Genomic DNA, 24958 nt, shown 5'->3' on the forward strand with positions numbered 1-24958 from the left:
AGGTTAAGAGGCTTGCCTGAGGGTCTCACAGCTAGGAAATGTATGTGGAGAGTTTTGAATCCAGGTCTTCCTGAATCCTCATGTGCTCTGTCCACTGTGCCACCCAGCTGCCTCTCCAGATAGTAAATGAGTTGATTGTTGGAATGCTCTTGACAGGTAGTAGAGCTGTGTTCATCATGGACACCCCAACCACCAGCACATCTGGCCGCCCAGCTGGGCATTCCTTGGCAAAGTGAAAGGGGTTGCAGAAACCATTTTTGTCATAGACTGTCACTGGAAGAGCTCAGCGAGGTTTCATAGATTGCAGGAGGACATGGACATTGGTCAGAGAGAGTTCATTTCTCTTCGAGGGGCTTCCCTGTTGAAATGGCAGTGGTTGGAACAAAGGACTACCAGATCTGGTAGGGAAGGAGATGAGAGGACAGGGGACTCCCCTGGAATGCTGCTGGGGGTGATTGGGGACATAACCCCAGGGAGGAATCTGGAGGTAGGTTTCACCAAGCCTGATATCCCTTTGGTCTGTTCCAGAAGTTGGTTGAGAACATTCAATTGGTTCAGGGAGCTGTCACCCACAGTTGAGCTGAGGTACCCTAGGGCTGGTGGCCCCACCTGGAATAGGTTCCTTTGTCTGTTCCTGTTGACCCTTTGGGAGTAGCACTAGGGGCTGGTTAGCCACATTGGTCATGATGAGGTCTAAAGGTTAGGGGTCCTGGAATCTCAAAATCATGACATGTCGTCCTGTCCGGAAGAATTCGACCCAAGCCTTCTTTCAGCCAAAAACAAGGTTTATTGAAGATTCGCCATATTAGCTAGACTCTCAGGGAATCTGAGCATCTGTGAGCTATTGGCTAGTTTGTGAAAATCTGAGCATCTTAATGGAGACAAGATGGACCTTATATACAGAAAGACTGTGGGAGGGATCTAGGAGTGGCCAAGTAGTCTATGAGATAATAGAATTCCAGGGAAGTGGAGCCTAGATAGGACCAAGGGTGAGAAGTGGCCTGCAGCCACTGGGAGGCAAGACAGTAGAGGGCCAGGCTAGGTCAAGGATTGGGTGTAGCCAAAACAAAAGGCCAATTGATGGAATCATGGCCTCAGGGGAATGCCAGAGATCTCCTTGATCAAGTGGGAGAATTGAAGGACAGTCCAAGGGTTTTCTAGGGCCCATAGACAAATGGGGCCCAAATTGAGACAGAGGTTCCGTCAGTCACACCACTGGTCCCAGGCAATGCTCCAACCTAACTAGATCGTCAGATTTCTTAAGTTGACATCCGGTTGTTGTTCTGTGAACCTCCTGCAAAAGTGCTGAATAGTTTTTGTTTATTTTAAAATGAAGGTGTATTGATACCAGTATTTGGGGAGTGGGTAGAGAGCCACCGTGACCTATGGGCAAAACAGGCTGGACGTGACCCATGTCGGCAGCCCTGAAACACAGTTTTCAACTTTATGAGATAATGAATTTCATGTCGTATTTACTTCTTCTCTGGAAACCATAAGATCTAAGTATATGTGAGCTACTGCTTGTGGGGCATGGGGTCATAAGACTTAGAGCCAGAAGTCACCTGGAAGGTCATCTAATCCAGTCCTCTCATTTTACATACGAGAGAATCGAGTCCCAGAGTCCTGAGTGTCTCACCCTAAGGATATGCAAGTCATAAATGGCAGAGCCAGGGCTTAAATCTGGATTATGGGACCATAGATTTAGAGGTTGGAGGAAAAAAAAAAGCTTAGCGGTCCAGGACAGATCCCTCCTTTTCCATGTGAGATGACTGAGCAGAAGGTACTTCCTCTCCCACTGTCACCCATGAAGGTGTCAGGCCAGACATGGACTCGTGTGGATAACTTTGACTTCAGGGAAATGGACTTGCTAATAGAGGTTTATGGAAGAAGCTTTCACGTCAGGGACCATGTGGAATGAAGTTTGAAAACTCTCTTTTATAGGGTAGACTGTGTTGTGCATGAGTATGACAGATAGCCATTTATATCTTGTCAGAAATAGACCTTGACTTTTGGAATTGAGAGGAGGAAGGAACAGGAAAATAGCATCAGTGTGCTGACACATATTTCACCCTCGAAATAATTTAGAAAGCTCTGAGGATATTGTTCATAGACCGATTAACATTTACTTAAATTTAATATCTTGCAGTTTTCCCTCCCTGTGTGCTGTTTATCTGTTTTTAAATTGTTTGTCCCTGTGGTTAGTGTTAACTTGTAAAAGAGATATCTGAATGTTACCATGTAAAGCCCTCTTGCATAGTACTTTGTAATTTTTATCATTGAGTCAACAAGGAAATTTATTAAGTGCTTACTTTTATTTATTAATTATTATTACTATTACATGCCGGGCAGGCACTGTGCTAAGTGCGGATGCTACAAATAAAATAAAAAACTGTCCCTGGATTTGAGGAGGGCACTATCTACTGCAAAGACATTTAAAAATTTTTGGTGGGCCAGAAACAAAAGTATGGTCTCTGTTGTTGTTGTTCAGTTATTTCCGTTGTGTCTGACTCTTCATGACCCCATTTTTAGGGTGCCATTTCCTTCTCCAGTTCATTTTACAGATGAGGAAAACTGAGGCAAACAGGGTGAAGTGACTTGCCCAGGGTCACTAGTGAGTGTCTGAGGCCTGATTTGAACTCAAGTCTTCATGACTCCAGGCCAGGCACTTTTTGGTACAAATCAGTGGTGTTAGGGAAATACAGTTCAGTAAAGGTGGACTCTAGAAAAGGCATGTTTTTCAGTTAAGATATTTTTGAGGTATCCAAACCTGGATATTTTCATGAGCACAGCTATCAGAGTATATAATTAATTAATGAAATGTTCCTAAAAGAATCAAAATGACATCTAGGTATAGATTATAAAACATACAGTGCCAGCCAATTGTAGAATTGTACTTTCCTCTGTGACCACTAAAAATAGGTGTGATCTGTAATTTATGGGGATGTTGAAAAAAGCCAGTCCCTTTTACTGTGATGGTGTTGTTTTTTTAAATTTACTGGCAATCAACAATTTGTATACTCTTCCTTTCCCTTCTGAATTCTGAGCTCCAGATTTTGATTGGGGAAGCAGATGGTGAGAGTACAATAAGTCTATCCAACCTCTTCTTGAATTCAGATTTCATCTCCCCTGGCTTTTTTTAGTTAGCAATTTCAGGTGAAAGAGAGTGAGTGATCTGAGTTTCTCCCTTCATCTGTCCCTTGGGTAGACTGTATCAGCCAACTTGCTCATTAAAAACACAATTAAAAAAAAAAACCTATGCTTTTGAAAGCCCTAAGGAAAAGAGGAGATGTTATCCCCACCCCCACCAAAAAAAAAGTGTAAGGCATGTTGTGTATCATGTAAGAGAATAGGGAGGTTGATATTTTGCTGTAGTTTCTGCTGTTTGCTGACCTGGAAAATTAAGTGTTTTGATCAATCAAATGAAGGCAACAATTTACCTTTTGTATTTTAATCAAAATCTGTATTTTAAACTTTCTTCATTAAATAAATTTTATATGATAAACTTGACATTTGATCCTTCTATTTAATATTCTTAAAAATATTTGACACAGTTATTTTGAATGAGGTTATCTTGGGCTCCAATGCAGATAAATGAACCTGGTTTTTAAAGGTTGAGTAAGAAGGGAGCCTGTTTTTCTAGTTTGAGATTTAGATTTTAAACACAACTCTGGGGATTTACAAATTGTCAGTGTGCATGTAGATTTTTATAGCCCTGAGTCATAACTCTGAGGCTAGGGCGAGGTCCTAGAATTCTTCTCTTGGAGTAGCTGGGTATGTTTGTAACTGCCATCACAGAAGGAGCCAGTCTCCATCCACCTGTGTTCCTAGCTCCTGGGACAGTAGCCTGCACACGGTAGGTGCTCAGTAGATTGGTACAGCTATTCATTTATGAAATCTGCCTTATGATTTCCTTGTTCTAGACTCTTTGTTTTTATTGCAAATTCCAGAATTCTACAAGCTGTTGTCTCTTAAGCATTGCCGTAACTAATGAACAAACTTCTCTTTTAGAAAATTCTTTGCCTCTTAAAAAAAAGTCTGCTTTTTGTTTACTATGTGCCAGCCACTGTGCTAAGCACTTTAAAATTATTATCTCATTTGATCCTCACAACAACCCTGGGAAGGGTATGTGCTATTTATCATACCCATTTCATGGTTGAGGAAACTGAGGCAAAGTGTCAAGTGACATGGTGATGGTCACACAGCTAGTAAGCGTCTGAGACAGAATTTGAACTTAGATCTTCCTGACTCCAGGCCCAGCGCCCTATTCCCCAGACTACTCAGCTGCATTTGAAGAAATTAGTTACTCTTGTTTAGCAACTTGACCTGTCAAGTAAACGTGAAAGGATAATGCTGGTGTGAGGTTTGTTTATGAGTAGTAGCCTGCCCCACTGGAAACTTGTTGGATTTGGAGTCAGGAGGACCTGAGTTCAAATCCAGCCTTTACCACTTAGTAGTGGTGTGACTGTGGGCAAATCTTTACTTCCCTTCTGGCAGACTTCATTTGTTATGCATAAAGCAGAGATGCTGATACCCACGGGCATCCTGCCTTGTGCACAAGGCCTTCCCCATCCTTTCTTCAGAATGTTAGCATCTTCCCCCTGATTCTTCCCACACAGATCTTGTTTGTACAAAGTTGTTTGCATGTTACCTCCCCCAGTAGACTGTGAGCTCCTTGAGGGCAGGGGCTGTGTTTTTGCCTTTTGTGGTGTCCTCCGACATTAGCACAGCAACCGGCACACAGTAGGCCCTTTATAAATGCTTATTGGCTGATTGAGTCACCTCAGGTAGGCTGATTGGAAGGTTGATGTGAAAAGAACAGATGTCAGGCCCACGGGGTTGAGCCTTGTATTCTCTAGATGAGTGTCCGCCATTCTCATTTAATCTGTTATTTTTGCTAGCTAGGATCACAAATCTAAAGCTGGAAGGGACCCCTGAGGCCAGCTAATCCAACCCCATTTTACAGATGGGGACACCGAGGTCTGATGTAGTTTATGGGTTCAGAGGGGCTGGGACCCCAATATCACAACACACAGTCCTGTCCAAAAGAATTCGACCCAAGCCTTCTTTCAGCCAAAGACAAGGTCTGTTAGAGAGGAGGCCTACATACCTTCCAGTCTTGGCTGGAGAAGAACTTGGGGTTAGGCAGTTTCCCCGTACAGGCCACCAAAATGATATAGTTTAGGGGCTCAGGGGTGCTGGGACCCCAATATCACAACATGTGGGTCCTGTCTGAAAGAATTCGACCCAGGCCTTCTTTCAACCAAAGACAAGGTTTATTAGAACATTGTCATATTGGACAGACTCTTAAGGAGTCTGAACATTAGTAAACTGTGGCTAGATTATAAGAATCTGAGCAGTGGCTAGATTATAAGAATCTCAGCATCTTAATGGAGACAAGATGGACCTTATATACAGAAAGATTATGGGAGGGATCTAGGAGTGGCCAAGTAGTCCACGAGATAATAAAATTAGGAAGGGTGGGAAGTGGCCTGGGGCCATAGGGAGGCAAGACAATGGAGGGGAGATTTGGGTGTAGCCACAATGAGAGGCCAGTTGATGGGATTATAGCCTCAGGAGAACACCAGAGATTTGGCCTCATGTGAAAAATCTAGGGTTTTTCCTTTCTGGGGTCTAGATCCCAACCCCATCAGGTCCACAGTGGTGAAGTGACTTCGAGTCAACACAGCTAGCATGTAGAAGAACTGAGATTTGAACCCAAGTCATCTGATCCTAGATCCAACACCTGTGGCCCCTAGCCACACAGCCTCCTTACATCCCTCTGTACCACACTGCCTTTCCATTGGCCTAAGTAAATTTTGCTGAAAACAATTATTTTGATTGTTTAGACTGGTTTCCTGTTAGTTAGAAATTCCATTTGAGTCAGTAAACATTTATTAAGTGCCTACTGTGGCACCAGGGAAAAAGCACTGGCTCTGGCGTCCAAGGACCTGGGTTCAAATCCTCCTTCTTGACATTTACAAAGACATCGGGCGAGTTGTCCAGCCTTCCTTGGCCTCAGTTTCCTCATCTGTAAAGTGATGGGGTTGTTTTAATTGGTCTCTGGGGTCTTCCCTCTCTCAAGCTTCTTGTGTGCCGGACCTTGTGTTAACGTCGGGGAGTAAAAAACAAACTGTAAGCAGCCCCTGCCCTCAGAGAGCTTCTGTGCTCCGGGATAGGGGGAGGCTGTGGAAAACATGTACACAGAGAAGTCAGTACAAAAACATGCAAAATAAATACAAAGATATTGCAGGGGGGAAAGCTGTGAAGAATCTGAGGAAAGGCCCAATGGAAGAGGTGGGGCTAAAGCTGGCTTCCTGGGGGAGGGGGACTGGATGTGAAGACTTGATGGGGAGCAGATGTGTCCCTGGTTAGCAATGCTCCGGATACCCGAGGCTGGGGACTTTGGAAGGCCCATCCCACCTTGGGGGAGGGCATAAGGGAGAAGAGGTCGCCCTGCCATTATCCCTGTGATGTTACAATTCCACCATCTTTGTATTTAGCACTTTGGGGTTCTGAACATATCTCAGAGCTTGGGTGGCTTCTTGGTTATTTTTTATTGGGGAAGGGTGGATTCGATAACTGTATTTTAATGTAACTGCTTTCCTTCGTAATCCTTTTGTATTTCATTTTCTACATTTGAAGGCATTATTCTGAGAAGGGGTCCACAGACTTCCTCAGACAGTGAGAAGGGTCTATGATACAGAAACGGCATTTTCCTTTTACTGCAGAAAAGATCCCATGTAGATGAGAATAAAAGACAACATACAACATATGTGTTCATGGATAATCATTCTCCCCCCTCCCCCGAACCTCCCTCCACCAAGTTGGGCTGAAGCAAGCATTTTTGTAATTAGGCCACAAAGATAACCTACTTTCATAATCCTGTCTCCTTTGACAAACCTTGGAAGTCAGTGAGTACCCAGGGATGGATTCTTTGACCCTTTGTTTATCTATAGGCCAGTGTTCTCATCTTGTCTGCTGTTCAGATGCAGAATTGGGGGCCATAGTCAAAATAGGGTGGCCTGTCCCTGTTACTGCCCTTAAAAAGCTCTCGTTAACTATCCTGCTTGTCAAGCTAGAATTAAGGGGGAAAATCTCTTCTTTGTTTAATTCAGCAAACCTTATAAAACAACTATGGTTTGCATGGCCTTCTCTGCTAGGCCCTGGGAGACAAAAGTGTAAACAAGATGAGTCTCTTTTTTCGCCGAACTTCTGGTCTTGCCTTATTATCAGAATGCTGGAGGAACAGGTAAAAAAAGGTGCTTACAAAAGAAATATCTAGCGGATTTTCCTGTATTCTGTCATAGGCAAGAATTTAATAATAGTTCAACAAATATTTATTAAGCACGTACAGAATGATAATAGCTGGCATATTTACAGCGCATCTAGGTTTGCAAAGTACTTTACCTGTGTTATCACATTTGAGTCACCCAACAGCCCTGGTAGGTAGTGCCATTATTATCCCCATTTTACAGATATGGGGAGAGTTAAGTGACTTGCCCTGGTTCACACAGCTAGTAAGTGATTTTCATTCTAGGCCTCCAGCACTCTCGATCCATTGGTGCACTCTGTATAAGGTGCTGTGTTAATCCCAGAATGTAAATATAAAAATAAAAATCGTCACTGCTCTCAAGAGGTGTTTATTCTGTGATCTGTACCTGGGCCTCCATCTCCTTTCTTCTCCCTCTCTTCAAAAGCCCCTTCAGTCTAGTTTCTAACCCCCATCATTCAACTAAGACAGCTGTCTTCAGAGTGACTGGTGATTTCTCACATTGCCAAATCCAGCAGCCTTTTCTCAGTCCTCATCCTACTTGACTTCTCAGAAGCATTGCCCCTCTCAGTGACCCTTCTGTCCTGGATTCTCTTGCCTCTCTGGGTTTTATGGCCCTGTCCTCTCTTGGTTCTCCTCCCGCTGCCTGTCCGTCCCTCTCCTCATTCTCTTTTCTTGTATCTTCATCCTTGGCATGCCTTTTTTTTTTTTGGAGGGGGCTTTTAGGCAATTGGGGTTAAGTGACTTGCCCAGGGTCACACAGCTAGTAAGTGTCAAGTGTTTGGTCTGAGGCCGGATTTGAACTCAGGTCCTCCTGACTTCAGGGCTGGTGCTCTATCCACTGCACCACCTGCCCCTTGGCATGCCTCTTAACTTTGAGGTCTCTGTCCTGGTTTATTTTTTTCCTCTTTTCTCTCTACACTATTTCCCTTGGTAACCATTTTGAACTTCGATGGATTCAGTTGTCTGTGCATATGATTCATAGTTGTATGTCTATGTAGATTTAATAGTTTATCATCTATATCTACCCCGTCTATATAGATATATATGTACATGTATATGTGTGTGTATATAATATGTATATTTTATATTTTTTTATATATATACACACACACACACACACACACACACACACATACATAAGGAGGGAAAGAGAGAGATCCTTAATCTTTCTCCAGATCTCCAGTCCTTCATCACTAACAGCATATTGAGCATCTCAGACTCAGCGTCAAATCCTTATCTCGGATTCAACAAGTCCAAAGCAGAATTCGTTGTCTTCTCCCCCAGTCCTTCCCTCTTCTGAATTCTTCACTAGTCTTCTTGAGGGCACCACCGTCCTCCTAGTCACCAAGTTCAGAGCATCCGCATCCCACAGCTCTCTCTGGTTCTCTCCTGTCTGACCAGTGCCAAGTCTTGTTTCTTTCCCCCCCACTGTATCACTCCTGTGTGTTCCCTTCACTCCACCACCCTAATTCAGGCTTTCATTGCCTTTTATCTGGACTATGGCAGTCATTTCTAAATTGCTCTTCCTATCTCAAGTCTTTCTGAGCCCCAGTCTGTCCTCTTTAACTGAGGCCTGACCATGTCATCACTACCACCTCCTGCCACTTAGTAAACTGTAGACATTCCTTCTTACCTCCAGGATTGAATACAACATGTCACCCGGCTATTAAACCTTCCAACTGCACAAAGACTTTTGGGACACCTTGTATGAAGCACCCTGCTTAGCATTTAAAGCTCTTTCCCACCTGACCCTTTCTTATCTTTCCAGTTGTCTTATACCTTACTCCCCTCCTAGCACTTTATTCTATGGTCCAGCAATATTGGCCTGCTTGCCATTCTCTCATGGGATACTACATCTCCCATCTCCCTTAGCTTAACACAGTGCATATAGGAGGCACTTGGTAAATGTTTATTGACTGACTGACTGGCAGACCTATATTCTAGTGCCTTGCCCTTGAGATTACTTTAATGCTACTCTGTAGTATTTCACTTCTACCTGTTTATTCACTCGCACTTAGCACAATGCCTGGCATATAGTAAGCATTTAATAAGTGCTTATTGATTGATTCATTGGATGTCCCAACAGAGGTTTGATTTCTTTTTAACTGTTTTATTAATTTCCCTTTTTTATGTCACTGTTACTTCGCAGTGACTCTCTTCCCTCTACCAACAATACCTCCTCCCCGCCCTTAACAAATAATTACAATCAAGCAAATCATCTCAACTCTTTAACCATGTCTGAAAATGTTTGCTCTTTTCCATACCTCTAGTGTGTCACCTCTTCTGGTTAGCTGGAGGACCAGTTTCCCAGTCCTTCTAAGACATTATATGTCATCACTGCATTGATCAGAATTCTTAACTCTTTATCCTGGATTTTTCATGTAATTTTTCCCCCCTTGCTTTTATCTGATTACAACCTTGTTCAGAGTGTGTATATGCGCACATGTGAGTGTGTGTGTGTGTGTCTAGTAAGTATACATTTATAATTTTATATATATACATATATATATATATATATATACATGAGAATTATATGTGTGTGCATATATGTGAGAAAGGTATATAAGAGTTGTGTGTATGTATGTGAGAATTGATTAAAGGATGTGGGGAGAAGAAGAAAAGTGTGTGTATGTGTATGTATATATATGTACACAATAACAATTATATATAATTATGTGATAATAAAAATGTATGTGATCTATGTTGTGTATACTATATGTATATTTATACACATAGGTATAAGATATGTACACCCATACAAAATGTGGCAATAATCAGACAACAGGTTTTAAGCCTGGGCAATACATGTTGGTAGATGTTTAAAGATGAATAAACAAATACTTCTTGAGTGCCTCATACAAGGTCCCATACTGATAGTTCCTGGTGCTAAGTAAGACATGGTCCTGGCCCTGAATGGATTTATATGCTGGAGGGTGTAGGTACTACCTTTCAGAACCTTAGGCATTCACCATGTTGTTTTTGTTTTGAACGGCCCAGTTAGTTTTAAATAACCCTGCTAGTTTCATTCTAATTCATACTAATGCTTTTTGAAATAAAGGACACCAAATACAAATATAGCAGCTAAACTGGAACCTCAGAACTTCCTACGAAAGCAGGATGTGGTGACCATATGATTTGAACAGAGAAGTTGAAACTTCCAAATTACAAGTAAAGAAACACTTGGTTTAAGTATATTGTTATTAGGGAAGTAGGTTTGGATTCCATTTGTATTCCTTGCCATCTTAAACATTTGTTTCTTCATGAAAGGATTAAAGCATAATGATTTGAGTGCTGTAAATAATTGCTGCTGTAAATAAGTCCGGAGTTTATGTCTGCCAGCTGGTGATGAATGGTGACCCTTTGGGTAGTCTGGTGATAGACCAGGGTAGAAATACTCCACAGATAGCAGCCTGGTAAAAAAAAAAAATTGAAGACAAGATAAACAATGAAACAGGATAATTATGCTATAGCCACCACATTGACTCTGTTAAGTAGTCTGTGGGTGTTCTGAGAAAAGGCCAGCAATTATTAAGGTAATTAAATTTGGAGTTGTTACATTGGTATTGTAATGTTCAGTGATAATAAGCCAGATGCAGATGTTTGTAGATTTTAAACTATCTTTTGTGCAGCATCAGGAAGAACTTTAATAGCAGCAAGAAATCACAACCCAGAGCTTCTTTGCCTAGCATCTGTAAGCTTGTCTTTTTAAAAATATTTTTATAACTACATTTTGACGTAATTAGCTTCCTTTGTAATCTGCCGTATTTTATTTTTTGCATTTAAAAAAATTTATTGTGAGGAGGGGTCCATGACACAGAATAAGTTAAAGGTCTCTGCCCTTATGCAGTCTTCCCAGTAACTCTTGGCCCACATATCTGTGGGAGACTAATGATCTGGCTCAAGTAAGCCACTTTTTGGGCTTTGCAACTTAGTGAACACTTAGCATTGAGTTTGATTATATGGAGGAATAAGTACCATCAGGCACCTTGACGTGGCTCTGTGCGTTCCCTAGGTTCTAACGTCCCATTCTTCTAAATCTCGTAAACCTAAGAAGATATTGGGAGGGGGAGGGTTGCATGTGAGAGGGGACTTGGTGGCCTGCCTGATACCTAGGAAATCATGCTATGGTGGAAACTATCCACCCTTCCTACTGATAATGATGCTGATAGCTGACACGTACATAGCATTATCTCATTTGGTAAAGCTTACTGCAGAAGCATACTTGTAATAAGTCTTGACCCTGCTATGAGGAGCTGACCAGTGTGAAGCCTTTCAGATAGACAGACAGACAGATAGACAGACAGACAGACAGACAGACTAGATAGACAGCAGGACAGCAGATAGGGTAGAGAGAGGAACATATACATACACATATACTACCTATTTAGTATTTATCCAATCCTGCCTTATAGTATTAGTTATCTTCTTGTGTGTAGATATGTGTGCCCAAGTAGGATCATAGTATTATAGATTTAGAGCCAGCAAGAGACCTCAGAGCTCATCTAGACCAGTGCTGGTATTTTACAGATAAGGAAAGTGAAAAATTCCCAAAGACAGAGAAGTGTCCCATATCCCACTGTACTTAGTAAATAGAAGATGCTCAGGCAATACTCAGGTTAACAAATACCTCCTTACTCGTTTCCTCCTGCTATCCCTCCTACTTCCATTCTTTAGTTTCCTTTTCCCTTGAGAGGCAAAGAAAGGAAGCCAAAGAAAGAGCTAAAATAGCTTCACTCTGTTTCTTCTCCTCTGTTTCCAGGCACATCCCTTGGGCTCTCGTGCATTCATCCCTCAGTTTCTACTTAGCTTATATTGGCTAACGGGATAGATGCCAAAAGTGGTTGACCAGTGTGAAGTTCTTTTAAAAAGAGAAAAATGAATGAGTTGTTTGCCTCCTTGTAGTAATGGGTTGTTTGTTTTTGTTTTCTCCAGGAATGTTCACCCTTGCAGAAGTTGCCTCTCTCAATGACATCCAGCCTACTTACCGTATCCTGAAACCATGGTGGGATGTATTTATGGATTATCTGGCTGTTGTTATGTTGATGGTCGCCATCTTTGCCGGAACCATGCAGCTTACCAAAGATCAGGTGGTCTGCCTTCCAGTGTTGCCATCCTCAGTAAATTCAAAAGCACACCTCGTGTCAGGAAATGCTGATGTGACCACTGATGTCCCGAAGTTTGAAGTCTCCACAGAGCAAGACCAAGGCCGGGGAACAACCAGACCCACATCCTTTGATGAGGCAGTTGCAGTAACCCCTGGCTCACCTCTCATCAGGGCTGGCTCTCCTCACACAGATTCCCCTGTCCCAAATCAGGAGGTGAGAAAGGAGATCAGAGACCCTACAGGTCGGAAAACTAACTTGGATTTCCAACAATACGTATTTATTAACCAGATGTGTTACCATGTTGCTCTTCCATGGTATTCCAAGTATTTTCCCTACCTTGCTCTAATACATACTATTATTCTCATGGTCAGTAGCAACTTTTGGTTCAAATATCCCAAAACGTGCTCAAAAGTGGAACATTTTGTTTCTATATTAGGAAAGTGCTTTGAATCTCCTTGGACTACAAAAGCACTGTCTGAAACAGCGTGTGAAGATTCAGAGGAGAACAAGCAGAGAATTACTGGGGCCCAGTCTCTACCGAAACATGTGTCCACCAGCAGCGATGAAGGGAGCCCCAGTGCAAGTACCCCCATGATCAGCAAAACTGGCTTCAAGTTTTCAGCTGAGAAGCCTGTCATCGAGGTCCCTAGCATGACTATTCTAGATAAAAAAGACGGAGAACAGGCCAAAGCCCTGTTTGAGAAGGTGAGGAAGTTCCGCGCCCACGTGGAAGACAGCGACCTGATTTATAAACTGTACGTAGTCCAGACTGTTATCAAGACAGCCAAGTTCATTTTCATTCTGTGTTACACTGCTAACTTTGTCAATGCCATCAGCTTTGAGCACACCTGCAAGCCCAAAGTGGAGCACCTGACTGGCTATGAGGAGTTTGAGTGCACTCACAACATGGCGTATATGTTGAAAAAGCTGCTCATCAGTTACATCTCCATTATTTGCGTCTATGGTTTTATCTGTCTCTACACCCTCTTCTGGTTGTTTCGGATACCTTTGAAAGAGTATTCCTTTGAAAAGGTGAGGGAAGAGAGCAGTTTCAGTGATATTCCGGACGTCAAGAATGACTTTGCCTTTCTTCTACATATGGTCGACCAGTATGACCAACTGTACTCCAAGCGTTTTGGTGTCTTCTTGTCCGAAGTCAGTGAAAATAAGCTTAGGGAAATTAGCTTAAATCACGAGTGGACCTTTGAAAAACTCCGGCAGCACGTGTCTCGCAATGCCCAAGACAAGCAAGAATTGCACCTCTTTATGCTCTCGGGGGTCCCCGACGCTGTGTTTGACCTCACAGACCTTGATGTGCTCAAGCTGGAACTCATCCCGGAAGCCAAGATCCCAGCTAAGATTTCCCAGATGACGAACCTGCAAGAGCTTCACCTCTGCCACTGCCCCGCCAAGGTGGAACAGACGGCTTTTAGCTTCCTCCGAGACCACTTGAGATGCCTTCATGTCAAATTCACCGATGTGGCTGAGATCCCGGCCTGGGTGTACTTGCTGAAGAACCTTCGGGAGTTGTACTTGGTGGGCAACTTAAACTCGGAGAACAATAAGATGATAGGGCTGGAGTCTCTGCGGGAGCTGAGGCACCTTAAAATCCTCCACGTGAAGAGCAATTTGACCAAAGTTCCATCCAATATCACCGACGTAGCCCCGCATCTCACCAAGTTAGTCATTCACAATGACGGCACTAAGCTTGTGGTACTCAACAGCCTTAAGAAAATGATGAATGTAGCCGAGCTGGAACTGCAGAACTGTGAGCTGGAGAGGATCCCTCATGCCATTTTCAGCCTCTCCAATTTGCAGGAGCTGGATCTGAAGTCCAACAACATACGCACAATTGAGGAAATCATCAGTTTCCAGCATTTGAAAAGACTGACTTGCTTGAAACTGTGGCATAACAAAATTGTGAACATTCCCCCCTCCATTACCCACGTCAAGAATCTGGAGTCACTTTATTTCTCCAACAACAAGCTTGAGTCCTTGCCCGGGGCAGTGTTCAGTTTACAGAAACTCCGATGCTTAGACGTGAGCTACAACAACATTTCAGTGATCCCCATAGAAATAGGGTCACTCCAGAACCTGCAGCATTTGCATCTCACCGGGAACAAAGTGGACGTTCTGCCCAAACAGTTGTTTAAATGCGTTAAATTGAGGACTTTGAGTCTGGGGCAAAACTGTATCACCTCAATCCCAGAAAAAATTGGTCAGTTATCACAGCTCACTCAGTTGGAACTGAAGGGAAATTGCTTAGACCGCCTGCCAGCCCAACTAAGTCAGTGTCGACTCCTCAAGAAGAGTGGGCTTGTGGTGGAAGATCACCTCTTTGACACGTTGCCAACAGAGGTCAAGGAAGCATTGAACCAAGACACAAATACCCCTTTCGCAAACGGGATCTGAGTGGAGATCGCACATACCCACACCCATGGGTGGGAGAGACTTTCTAGGTTGCAAATGCTTGTATATGAGTTATTGCAAGAGGATGCATTAGGAGGAGAGACACCTCTAAAGGAGAGAGAGTGAGCAAGAGAGTGCGAGAATGAGAATGAGTAGAAGAAGCCTGATAGGAGGCATAACCGAGTGTTCCGTGTTCATAGTGTTTCAAGACAACATTTCCAAATCTTTTTTTCTGCTTCTTCTTCTTTTTTTTTTTTTGGTGGGAAGGACAAATTATAATCACTAATCTCGATTTCTTTTTAAATTGTAACTTGGATGCTGCCGCTGTTGAATGTTTACAAATTGCTTGCCTGCTAAAGTAAATGATTAAATCCACATTTTCTTACTATACAACCCTCTCCCTAGGTGTCTGTATTTATTGGAGGCCTGACCATTAGACCAATACTTGGATTAACTAAAGCCCCTAAAAGCCCATGCATGAGAGGTAGTTCTGCTACTATGGCTTTCCTTTTATGCTTCAGTTTAAAAGGATCAAATTCTATTCCATATCAAATGTACGCATCTAATACATATTTGACTCAGGGTATTGCCAGAGCTTGGTTTTATAGCTCTCATTTTTCTGGAGACTATAATATGTAGAAAAGAGACCAGGCTCTGGGGCTACCCCTGTGATTTCATTGGTACAGGAAATTCTCAGGTGAGGAACCCCTCCACCACTTTCTCTGTAACTCATACAGTTTAAAAGACTTGCCTAGTCAACCAGGAGGTTAAGTGACTTGCCTAGGGTCACAAGTCAGTATATGTCAAGGGCAGGACTTGAATCCACTTCTTCCTTTGAAACCAGCTCTCTAAGCACTATCACATGCTGCTCTGATTGGATGTGACTTTTAAAAAAATAAAAGTTTTTTTGAAATACACATCCTCTCTGTAGCAGCTACTTCTTTTATTGTATTTTTTCTATTAACTAAAATCTGCCCCCCTCCCTCTCTCTCTCCTACCTCCCCTCGCCCAATTAAAAAAGAAAGAAAAGCAAAGCCTTGTAACAAACACATATAGTAAATCAAAGCAAATTCCTACATTGGTCACATCCAAGATTATGTTTGGCTTATTCTGCCCTCTGTGGCCCCTCACTTCTCAGGAGGTGGGTAGCATGTTTCATCATGAGTCCTGTGCAGTCATGGTTGGTTATTAGTGGGTACTTTTACAAAGCCGTTGACAGCCTTTAACAGCTTCTCCTCCCATCAATATCTTATGGGTTTACCATTAATTGGAAAGTGTGCATCCTTCAGAAATGAAAATTAATTTGTCCATAACCTCACCAAAATAAAGAATTGTGCAGTTGATCCCACACAGTACATTTGGCTCAAAGTAAATTAAAATACTCTATGATAGCAACAAGTGAAAAAATTAAATAGGACTTTAATTCAGTCTGCTTTTGAAAATGTTAGCCTTTCCTATACAGTTTAGTGACAAGCTGTATTTCCTGTGTTTGACCATGTCTGAGTAAGGTCACATCTAGGGAAATACCAGCCACATTCACCTCTCAGGGCGTACTACGGTCACTCTCTTCAAATGTCCGGTAATGGCTTATAAGATCACTGCCAAATATTTTTAAGTCTCTCTAAACCCAGTGGGCCATTATTTAGCCAGGTGACTTCCAAGGTCCTCTCCAGTAAACAAAATATTCATTTGAAAGATAATTCAAAACTGGTGGACGGCCATCTTCAGTCCATTGGAGTATAATCATTTTCATATTTTGGCAGATGTTTACTCAGCTAAATACATATTACGACTCCAGCTTTCCCTTAGCACTTAGACTTTGCCCTTCATTTCATTTCATTGTGTTTTGTTGTCGAAGAATGTAATACTCCTTTTCTCATGTCCTGATTTGTCATATGGCCCTGTTGGCCTTTCAACATTTTTATATTTGTAATAAGATAAGGCTTTTTGCTGTTTCCTTTTTAGATTGTCTAATGTGCTTTTGGTTGATTTTTTTTTTCACCTTCAGAATTAAAGCCAGTTTGCTTTATTATTCCTGGATGATCAGTTGACTCTTTACCCATAAGCTGTGTTCCAAAACAGCATTTTATATTTGTTTTTCTCTGTATATGTCTTCTGCCCCAGAGAATCCCAAGACCCAGCTTCTTTTAAAAACAGAATTCATCTAACAGTGAAGTAAAAGCATGAATATTTGGCACTTAAAATAATTCCACAATGCCAGAGCTTTGCTTTCACCAAGAATTTTAGACTTCTCTCTCTCACCACTGCCTTTTCCTTTTATCCCCACCCACGGACCCATATCCCATTACCTGCCCGTCCTTTGGCAGAGAGGCAGGCAGTTCAGTGTCCAAAGGTTGACAGCAAAACTAAGGTCCTAGTCAGTCTCTGAGTAATAGCATTGATTCAAATACAGAGTTTTACCCTTGACTAAAGCAGTACTAATGTCTCCTTTGGCCTCAGTGAGTAAAAAAGAACAACCATTATCCTTTAGGATATGAGTGAGCACCACAAAGAATATTTTGCTCTAGATGCTAAAGGATTATTTGGATGAAGATCTGTCTTTAAGCTAGCCAGATTTTAAGGGTTAATGAAGGATCGGACAATGTCTTCATAACTTCTTGCCACCATGTGCAAAACTGCAGAAAGAAAGGAATAAAACTAAATTCATATCTTTGCCTGTGCCTGGTAAGAACTGTGGCCATCCATCATAACAATGGGGTCTATCCAGAGATGGGTCCCAAAAGAATGAACCTTTGCCCGATTCATTAGCTTCCACCTTCAGGTCGTGACCTACATTAGCTTCCTTAGGTTTTACCAAAAGAAAGGGTTGAAAAGACTTCATGAGAAAAGATGTGTGTTCCAATGTCCAAGTCAGACATTCTCCACCCAGCCAGCCAGCCCTTAAGGGAACCAGGAGCCTTTGAGGGTAGGGAGAGGTCAAGCTGTTTCAGGACCAGCCCCTTACCGAGATTTAACACCTGCAACATGCATCTGCTGATCACAGGAGTTTATCACTTCTATCTTTGCTTGTTGGCTTAGGAGAACAAGATGCTGAGGGGACACTAAGAGTATCTGAGTTGCACCAACCATGCCGCTGAAAAGTTAAGGGCTAATTTTGTATTGTGATCGCTGTTGTTACATGTGAATCTCATCATTTTGTTGTTGTTTTTTAAAAGGACTCTGTTTTCATGTCCTTTGAGGCCTGTGGATTGCAAAACCTCATTATTCTGGTTTAGAGGAGCACTGAGCAAAGGCTGAATGCTCCATGAGGACAAAGATTGTGTCTTACTTCTCTTTCTGTCTTTAGTACCTAGCACCATCTCTGTACTTGATAAATACAAGCTTCCCAGAACCAGCATTCCAGCAAGCAACATCTTAGCACAACAACATCAGTAATAAATTATAACCAAACCAACATGGTACAACGGAGCACTGACTCAGTAGCCCGGCGACCTCCCCTCCTTTAGGTTGACTTCCTGTGCACCTTTAGGCAAGTCACTGAAACTGGGCCTCAGTTTCCCCAAATATAGAATAAGGACTTTGGACTTGGTGGCCTCGGAAGTTCCTTTGTGCCTCCAGATCTTTGAGCCCACCATGATGTTGCAAAACCTTGCTATAAACATGTTCCTATCTCTCATTCATGACATTGTTCTTATGGAACTGGCAACTTTCTGTAATTTTTTGCCTAAGGTGTTCTTGTGAAACTAGTGAACAAAGTTGGGTGGCATTAAGTTTGCTTACATTTATTAGCTGTCTGGAGGTCAGTAGCTTTTACATAGCCCAAGGATTCTTAACCTAGGGTCTTTGCAATTTATTGTTTTTTTTGACAACTCTGTTTCAATATAATTGTCTTCCTTTGTAATGCTGTGTATTCTGTTTTACACATTCACTTAAAATGTTATTCTGAGAAAGGGTCCATAGACTTCTCCTGATGGCTTTAGCCCAGTAGTGGATCCTCATACCTGTGGCATGGAGAAGCTCTAGGTGACCAACTAGTTTGCTTGGTGGATAAAATGTGGAACTTCCTGCTTCCCAGCCTTCCCTTGGAGGGATTATTCTGATTTCATCTGATATAGTGACAGATGACAAAGTTTTTGGTAATAGGTACTGTCACCCAAGCCTCATTCCACTCTTCTCTCCGTGCTCCATATGTACTCTATACCAGTATCTATTGATAGATAACTCGAGAGATGGACGGGGAGCTATAGCTGTGGAGCTTCTATAGCCTTCCGCCATCCATTTCCCTTGATCCCTTGGACCATATGCTATGCTGACATCTCACGTGCCTTAACCTGCCCTCCTACATTGTTAGCAGTGTTTGATATATTGGGGATGTTTTTTCAAGTTGGTTAAAATACCAAAGCGTCCCTTAACCATTCACCATGTCCGTGAATGTTGAGTCATTCTAACTGGAGCTCACAATAATCGCTGTTTGGGATTAGAAGTCTCTATAGCAGCAGAACTCCCAAAATTAATGGGAGGAAATAGGGTGGGTGTGGAGAATAACATTAATACCTGTTCTTCGATGTTAGAATCACCCTTCAGCAGTGTCTATTTTTTAATCAACACTTTGGGCTTAAAACGAATGGGCATTAGCTGTCTCCATGCAATAGAAACTAGCAGTATACCTGGACTGCAGAATTTCTATTAGCTTAATGGAATAAACTATTAAAATGATTTCTTTGAACTCTGCCATTTTTACAGTTACTTAGTTTGAATGCCGCATTCCTGACCAGCATTGCAGATGGCCAATGACTCTCAATCATGATATTAAAGTAACCTAGCAAATGAAAATAGAGAATTAGAGAAATTTTAGTGTGGAATAGGAGCATTATGCCTATTTTCATAGTGCTGCATGTAATCAGTCTTTTTGATGATGCATACACAATTTCAAGGAAGGGGAGGGAAGGGTAGCAACACTGATGCTTTCTTCTGGCACTCCGGTGACGTCCCATGGGGCAGCAGCATGACCAGAGATGCGTTTGGGAAGCTGTCCTGAACTGGCACTGGCCGGAGGTAGCTCACCTACTTCTTAGAGGGCTTCATTGATAATACAGGTTGTCCACTGCTGAAGATCCGGGTGCTGGGTGAGCTTGCCTCCCAGTCTGTTGGGTCCACTTGTCCTCCTTCACAATTGCCTGCCTCCACAGTCATTGCCTGATAATTGCTCATAAAAATACAGTGGCAGCTAAACTGCCTGATGAAAAGAATTTGCTGACTTCTTGTGGGTGCTTTTGCTGCTACACATGCTTTCCCTGTGTACCTAGTTAATGTATGTGGTTGGGGGGTTGAGGGGAGGCAAGGCTGGCAGATGACCACCCTCTGAGATTTAGCATTGAAGCCCCTCTCTCTGAGTGACATAATTAGGGACCCCAGACTTGAGTTCACTGGAGTGCCGTGTCTGAAGCTGACTAAATTCATCAATGCAGTAGGTACCCCTATGGCTGTCCATCTTACTCTTCATAAAGTTGACCCTATAGAGGAGGGTTTAGTTATGTTCTGGTTGGCCCCAGAGGGCAGAGCTAGGAGCCAGTGGTAGAAGCAGTAAAGGCTGGATGTCAGGGGAAAACACAAACTTCCTAGTGATCACAGCTGGCAGAACTTGGATCGGACTACCCCAACAGGTCTTCAAGCTAGGTGTCTGCTTCTCAGGTACGTTGTAATGAGGGCTTTTCTTTCTGTATATGAGGTGGACTAGACAGTCACTGGGTCCCTGGTAGCACTGAGACTCTAATTCTATGAAATGTGTAGTAGAAAGTACACCGGGTTTGGAGTCAGAGAGCCAAGGTTCGTGTTTCAGTTCTGTCGCCACTAAGTGACCTTTGACAAATTACTGCGTGTCTCTTGGGTTCCATTTCTCTAAAATAAGGTGGGCCCCACTTAGTGGTATTAAATGCAAATACAGAGGCCACTTCACTATATAAGTATCCCTCCGGGTACATTTTGACTTAGAAAATCTCATATTAGCCTTATCGTATTTTTTATTCATTTTGTTAAACATTTCCCTATTAATTAATTCCTAGTTGTGTCTAATATGATTTTTCTGTCTTTCTTTAGGGTCCACCCCTCACTTTTTGGCTAGAAGCAAACCCTTTAAATATACTACAGCTCACTTTCAATGCTTTCTACCTGTGTGACCCTGGGCAAGTCACTTCCCTTCCCTAGGCCTGTTTCCTTATCTGTAAAATGAGGGGATGGGAAACCTAGAAAAACCTAAGGCTCCTACGTATCTGATGCAGCGAATCTGTCTTAGTGGACTTGAAAGACTGTTAACAGCCCTGTTTCATTTTCACTCTTTGAATTTCTCTAGCAAGTTTTGACACATTCACAGGGAGTGCCATGCCATGGGGTTCAGAAAGATGTGTGGAAATCACCACATAAAGAGGCCAAATCATTTATCCTGAAGGATTAACTATTCCAAGGGTGTACTTATGTAACTCTTGGCTCAACAAGTCCAGGAAGGTTTGACATATTCAGAAGGGGGAAATGATAACTGCACTAGAAGTCTCTTTGTTGAGATCATTCTGTAACAGTTGCTCTGTCCTACTGACCTAGTCTGTGACCCAGCTCCAGGCAGCCAGAGTCCAACAGAGGCCTGCTCAGGCCTACCCACCAGTGTGTCCTTGAGACCAGTGACCCACAGTTGTTATTATTCGCCTCTGTGGGTAAAAGCCCAAGCAGCATCCTCTCAGAGACTCCTGGCAGCTTCTATGTCATTAATTCATCCCGATAAAATGGTCCTTTTATCAACTGACTCCCAAAACAAAGACTGTTTTAACAAAAAAGCTTCTTTCATGAGAGAGAAGCAGTAACAACAAACTCTAGGAGAGATTTTTTTCCCCCTTTGAGTAAAAGAGTTCAACTTCTAGCCACAGTCCATGTCTAGTTCAGGCCCATTTGAGCTTGCAGTCATCAATTTAAGAGATCACCTAGTCCAACCACTACATATTATAGCTGAGAAAACACCCGCAGAGAGTGGGTAAGTCACAAGGCAAATGAGTTATCCAAAGTCCCACAGATTTTCAGTGGCAGAACCAGGATTTGAACTCAGGTTCTCTGACTGCTCCTGGTCTCATCCTGTGCTCTCCCATCCCCAGAATGGACTCCTTCCTCCCCCATCTGGTTGAATATCGTCCCTTTCTACATGCCACAACTCAGGCATCCTCTGCTCAAGAAACCTTCCATGATATTTCCATTTATTACAGTGATCAGTTGAAAGGACTAGATGTACGATAATGGTCTGCCCAGATCAGATCTAATCTAGAATGTTGCATTAAGTCCTGGATGCACCTTTTGGAAAAACAGCATAAACCAGAGAGTAGCCGTGAAAATAGGTAGAAGAAACGGGGAGTATTTAGCCTAGAAAAGAAAAAAAAAACTGGGTTTGGAGTCATAAGACATAGGCTAGAATCCTGACATTGTGACTTAACTACATGTGAGCCCTTGGGCAAGTCATAACTTCTTAAACCTTCGTTTCCTCATCTGAATATGAAGGAGTTGGAGTAATTATCCTCTGATGTCCCTTCTAGCATTACTCCGTGCTCCTATGTCATGACATGTCTTTAGATATTTGAAGGGCTGCCATGTGGAAGAGGGATTAGGCTTGTTCCACTTGATCCTAAAGGGTAGAGTGAGGGACAGTGGATGAAAGGTGCAAAGAGGCAGATTTAGGCTCAGTGGAAGGGAAAATTCAGTAGAGGTCTATGAGCAAAGACAATATAGTCCTGTGGTCTTCATGCATGCTGGACAGCTCTAGGAAAAAGTTGTGTCCTCCCTTTCAACTTCCTTCCTTCCTAAAGATACACTGTTGGGTATTAATGATAATAAGACAGACGTTTATGTGACTCATTAAGGTTTGCAAAATGCAAACCTTATTATCTAACTTTATTATCTAATGGACACCAGTAGTGCTGGACTTGGCGTATTTATTAAGCACCTACTATGAGCTAGGTGGTGTAGAGGATAGAGTGCTGGACTTGGAGTAATTATTAAGCAGTGGATATTAGTGGATATGGATATTATTAATTATTAAGATAGTGGATAGACTTGGAATCAGCAAAACCGAAGTTCAACTCCAGCTTTAGACAATAGCTGTGTGGCTCTGGGAAGCTTAAACTTTCAGCCTCAGTTTCTTCCATGAAAAGAGAATTAAAAAAGCACATCAATAAGTTGTTGGTGAGGTCAAATAAGATGACGTGTAAAGGTTTTGTGAGCCTTCGAGCCACGTTGTTTTTCATTAGGTTCTGGGACATGAGAACAAAGAATAACAGAAACCCTCCTCCCAAGAAGTTGACAGTCTAATGGGGAAACAAGTCTGCATAAAAATATATGCAACAAAATATATGACATTAATAAATACAAATAAATGCAAGATTATTTGAGAGAGCAGCCCCAGCACAATTAGGAAAGACTTCATGCAGAAATCAGTGCCCAAGCTGCCAATTCTTAAGGAAAGGAGGGACTCTGAGGTGTGGTGTATTCCAGGCATGGGAAATGGTGAGTACAGAGGTGGGAAATGAAGTATGATCAGAGGACAGAGAGAGGGCTTGTTTGCCCAAATCACAGAGAGTGGAGATGGCTGGTGCATGTAGGGGAGTAATGTCCAGTCAAGCTGGAAAGTTAGGTCGGAGCAAGATTGAGGAGGGTTTTAAAAGCTAAACAGGGGGTTTTATATTTTATCTAAGAGAAACTAGAAAGCCACTAGAGTTGATGGTTTAGGAGAGTCATGTGATCAGATCTGTGTGTTAAGGAAAATTAATTATTTTTGGTAACAGTGTAGAGAATGGGCTGGAACAGGGAGAGACTTGAGGCAGGGAAACCAGCTAAGAGGCTTTTGGAATAATCGAGGTGAGAGGAGGTGAGAGCCTGAATGAAGGTAGTAGCAGTGTGAGTGGCGGAAAGAGGTTGGATGGTAGACATGGTTCTTGTAGAAAGAACAAGATGTAGGGGCAGCTAGGTGGCGCAGTGGATAGAGTACCAGCCCTGGATTCAGGAGGACCTGAGTTCAAATCTGTCTCTAGATACTAGCTGTGTGACCCTGGGCAAGTCACTTAGCCCTGACTGCCTAGGGGGAAGATGAATTCGGTTTCAGATGTTTTGATTTTGAAATGTCTCCAGGACATCCAGTTTGAAATGTGCAATAGATAATTGGTGATGCAGGACTGACCCTCAGGAGAGGTTATGCTGGAGAGGATAGAGTTAGAACTAGAGATATCTGTGAGTCATGAGAGTTAAATCCTTGGGGGTTGTTGGGTTTAGCAAAAGAAAAATTGTGGAGAGAGATGAGGGCCTAGGATAGAACCTTGGGGAATGCCTGCATTTAGTGGGTACAGTGTGGATGGTGTACCAGCAAATGAGCCTGAGAAAGAGAGGTCAGACAGGTAGGAGGTGAACCACAGGAGAGAGAAATGTGACAAAAACCCAGAGAAGAAAAGTACCAACAAATTACATTATAGAGCTAGAAGAAACAATAACAAATTCATCTCAAAGAACAAAAGGTCAAAAATATCAAGGGAATTAATGGGGAAAAATTTCAAAGGAAGATGGGCTAGCTGTACCACATCTAGAACTATGTTATAAAGTGGCAATCATCAAAACTACCTGGTACTGCTAGATAGAGTGGTGGATCAGTGAAATAGGTTAGGTACACAAGACACAGTAGTCAATGACTATAGTAATCTACTGTTTGATAAACCCAAAGACTCCAGCTTCTGGAATAAGAACTCACTATTTGACAAAAACTGTTGGGAAAACTGGAAAACAGCATGGCAGAAACTAGACATAGACCAACATCTCACACCCTATGCCAAGATAAGGTCAAAATAGATACATGATTTAGACATAAAGGGTGATACCATAAGCAAATTAGAAGAGCAAGGAATAGTTTACCCATCAGATCTATGGAGAAGGGAAGAATTTATGACCAAACAAAAGATAGAGAACATTGTGAAACGCGAAATGGATAATTTTGATTACATTAAATTCAAAAAAAGTTTTTGCACAAACAAAACCAATGCAACCAAGATTAGAGGGAAAGCAGAAAGTAGGGAAGCAATTTTTACAGCCAGTGTTTCTGATAAAGGCCTTGTTTCTCAAATATATAGAGAACTGAACAGGCAGTTTTCAGATGAAGAAATTAAAACTATCTATAATCATATGAAGAAATGTTCTA

The 24958-nt window shown here is 42.3% G+C and overlaps 1 protein-coding gene across 6 annotated transcripts in view; it reads left to right on the forward strand.

Annotated features, from left to right (window-relative positions):
• Positions 1 to 19464, forward strand: part of LRRC8D (leucine rich repeat containing 8 VRAC subunit D) — a 145906-nt gene extending 126442 nt beyond the window's left edge. For all 6 annotated transcript variants that reach the window (XM_020988786.2, XM_020988783.2, XM_078156560.1 and 3 more), the window contains one exon: positions 12206 to 19464. In XM_020988786.2, coding sequence (XP_020844445.1) covers positions 12208 to 14790 — 2583 coding nt within the window. In that variant the 5' untranslated portion in view covers positions 12206 to 12207 and the 3' untranslated portion in view covers positions 14791 to 19464. The remainder of the gene's footprint in view (positions 1 to 12205) is intronic.
• Positions 19465 to 24958: the final 5494 nt, after the last annotated feature.

The sequence above is a fragment of the Phascolarctos cinereus genome, unplaced genomic scaffold (assembly GCF_003287225.1).
Source record: "Phascolarctos cinereus isolate Bilbo 61053 unplaced genomic scaffold, phaCin_HiC Scaffold_5;HRSCAF=322, whole genome shotgun sequence".
Classification (NCBI taxonomy): Eukaryota; Metazoa; Chordata; class Mammalia; order Diprotodontia; family Phascolarctidae; genus Phascolarctos; species Phascolarctos cinereus.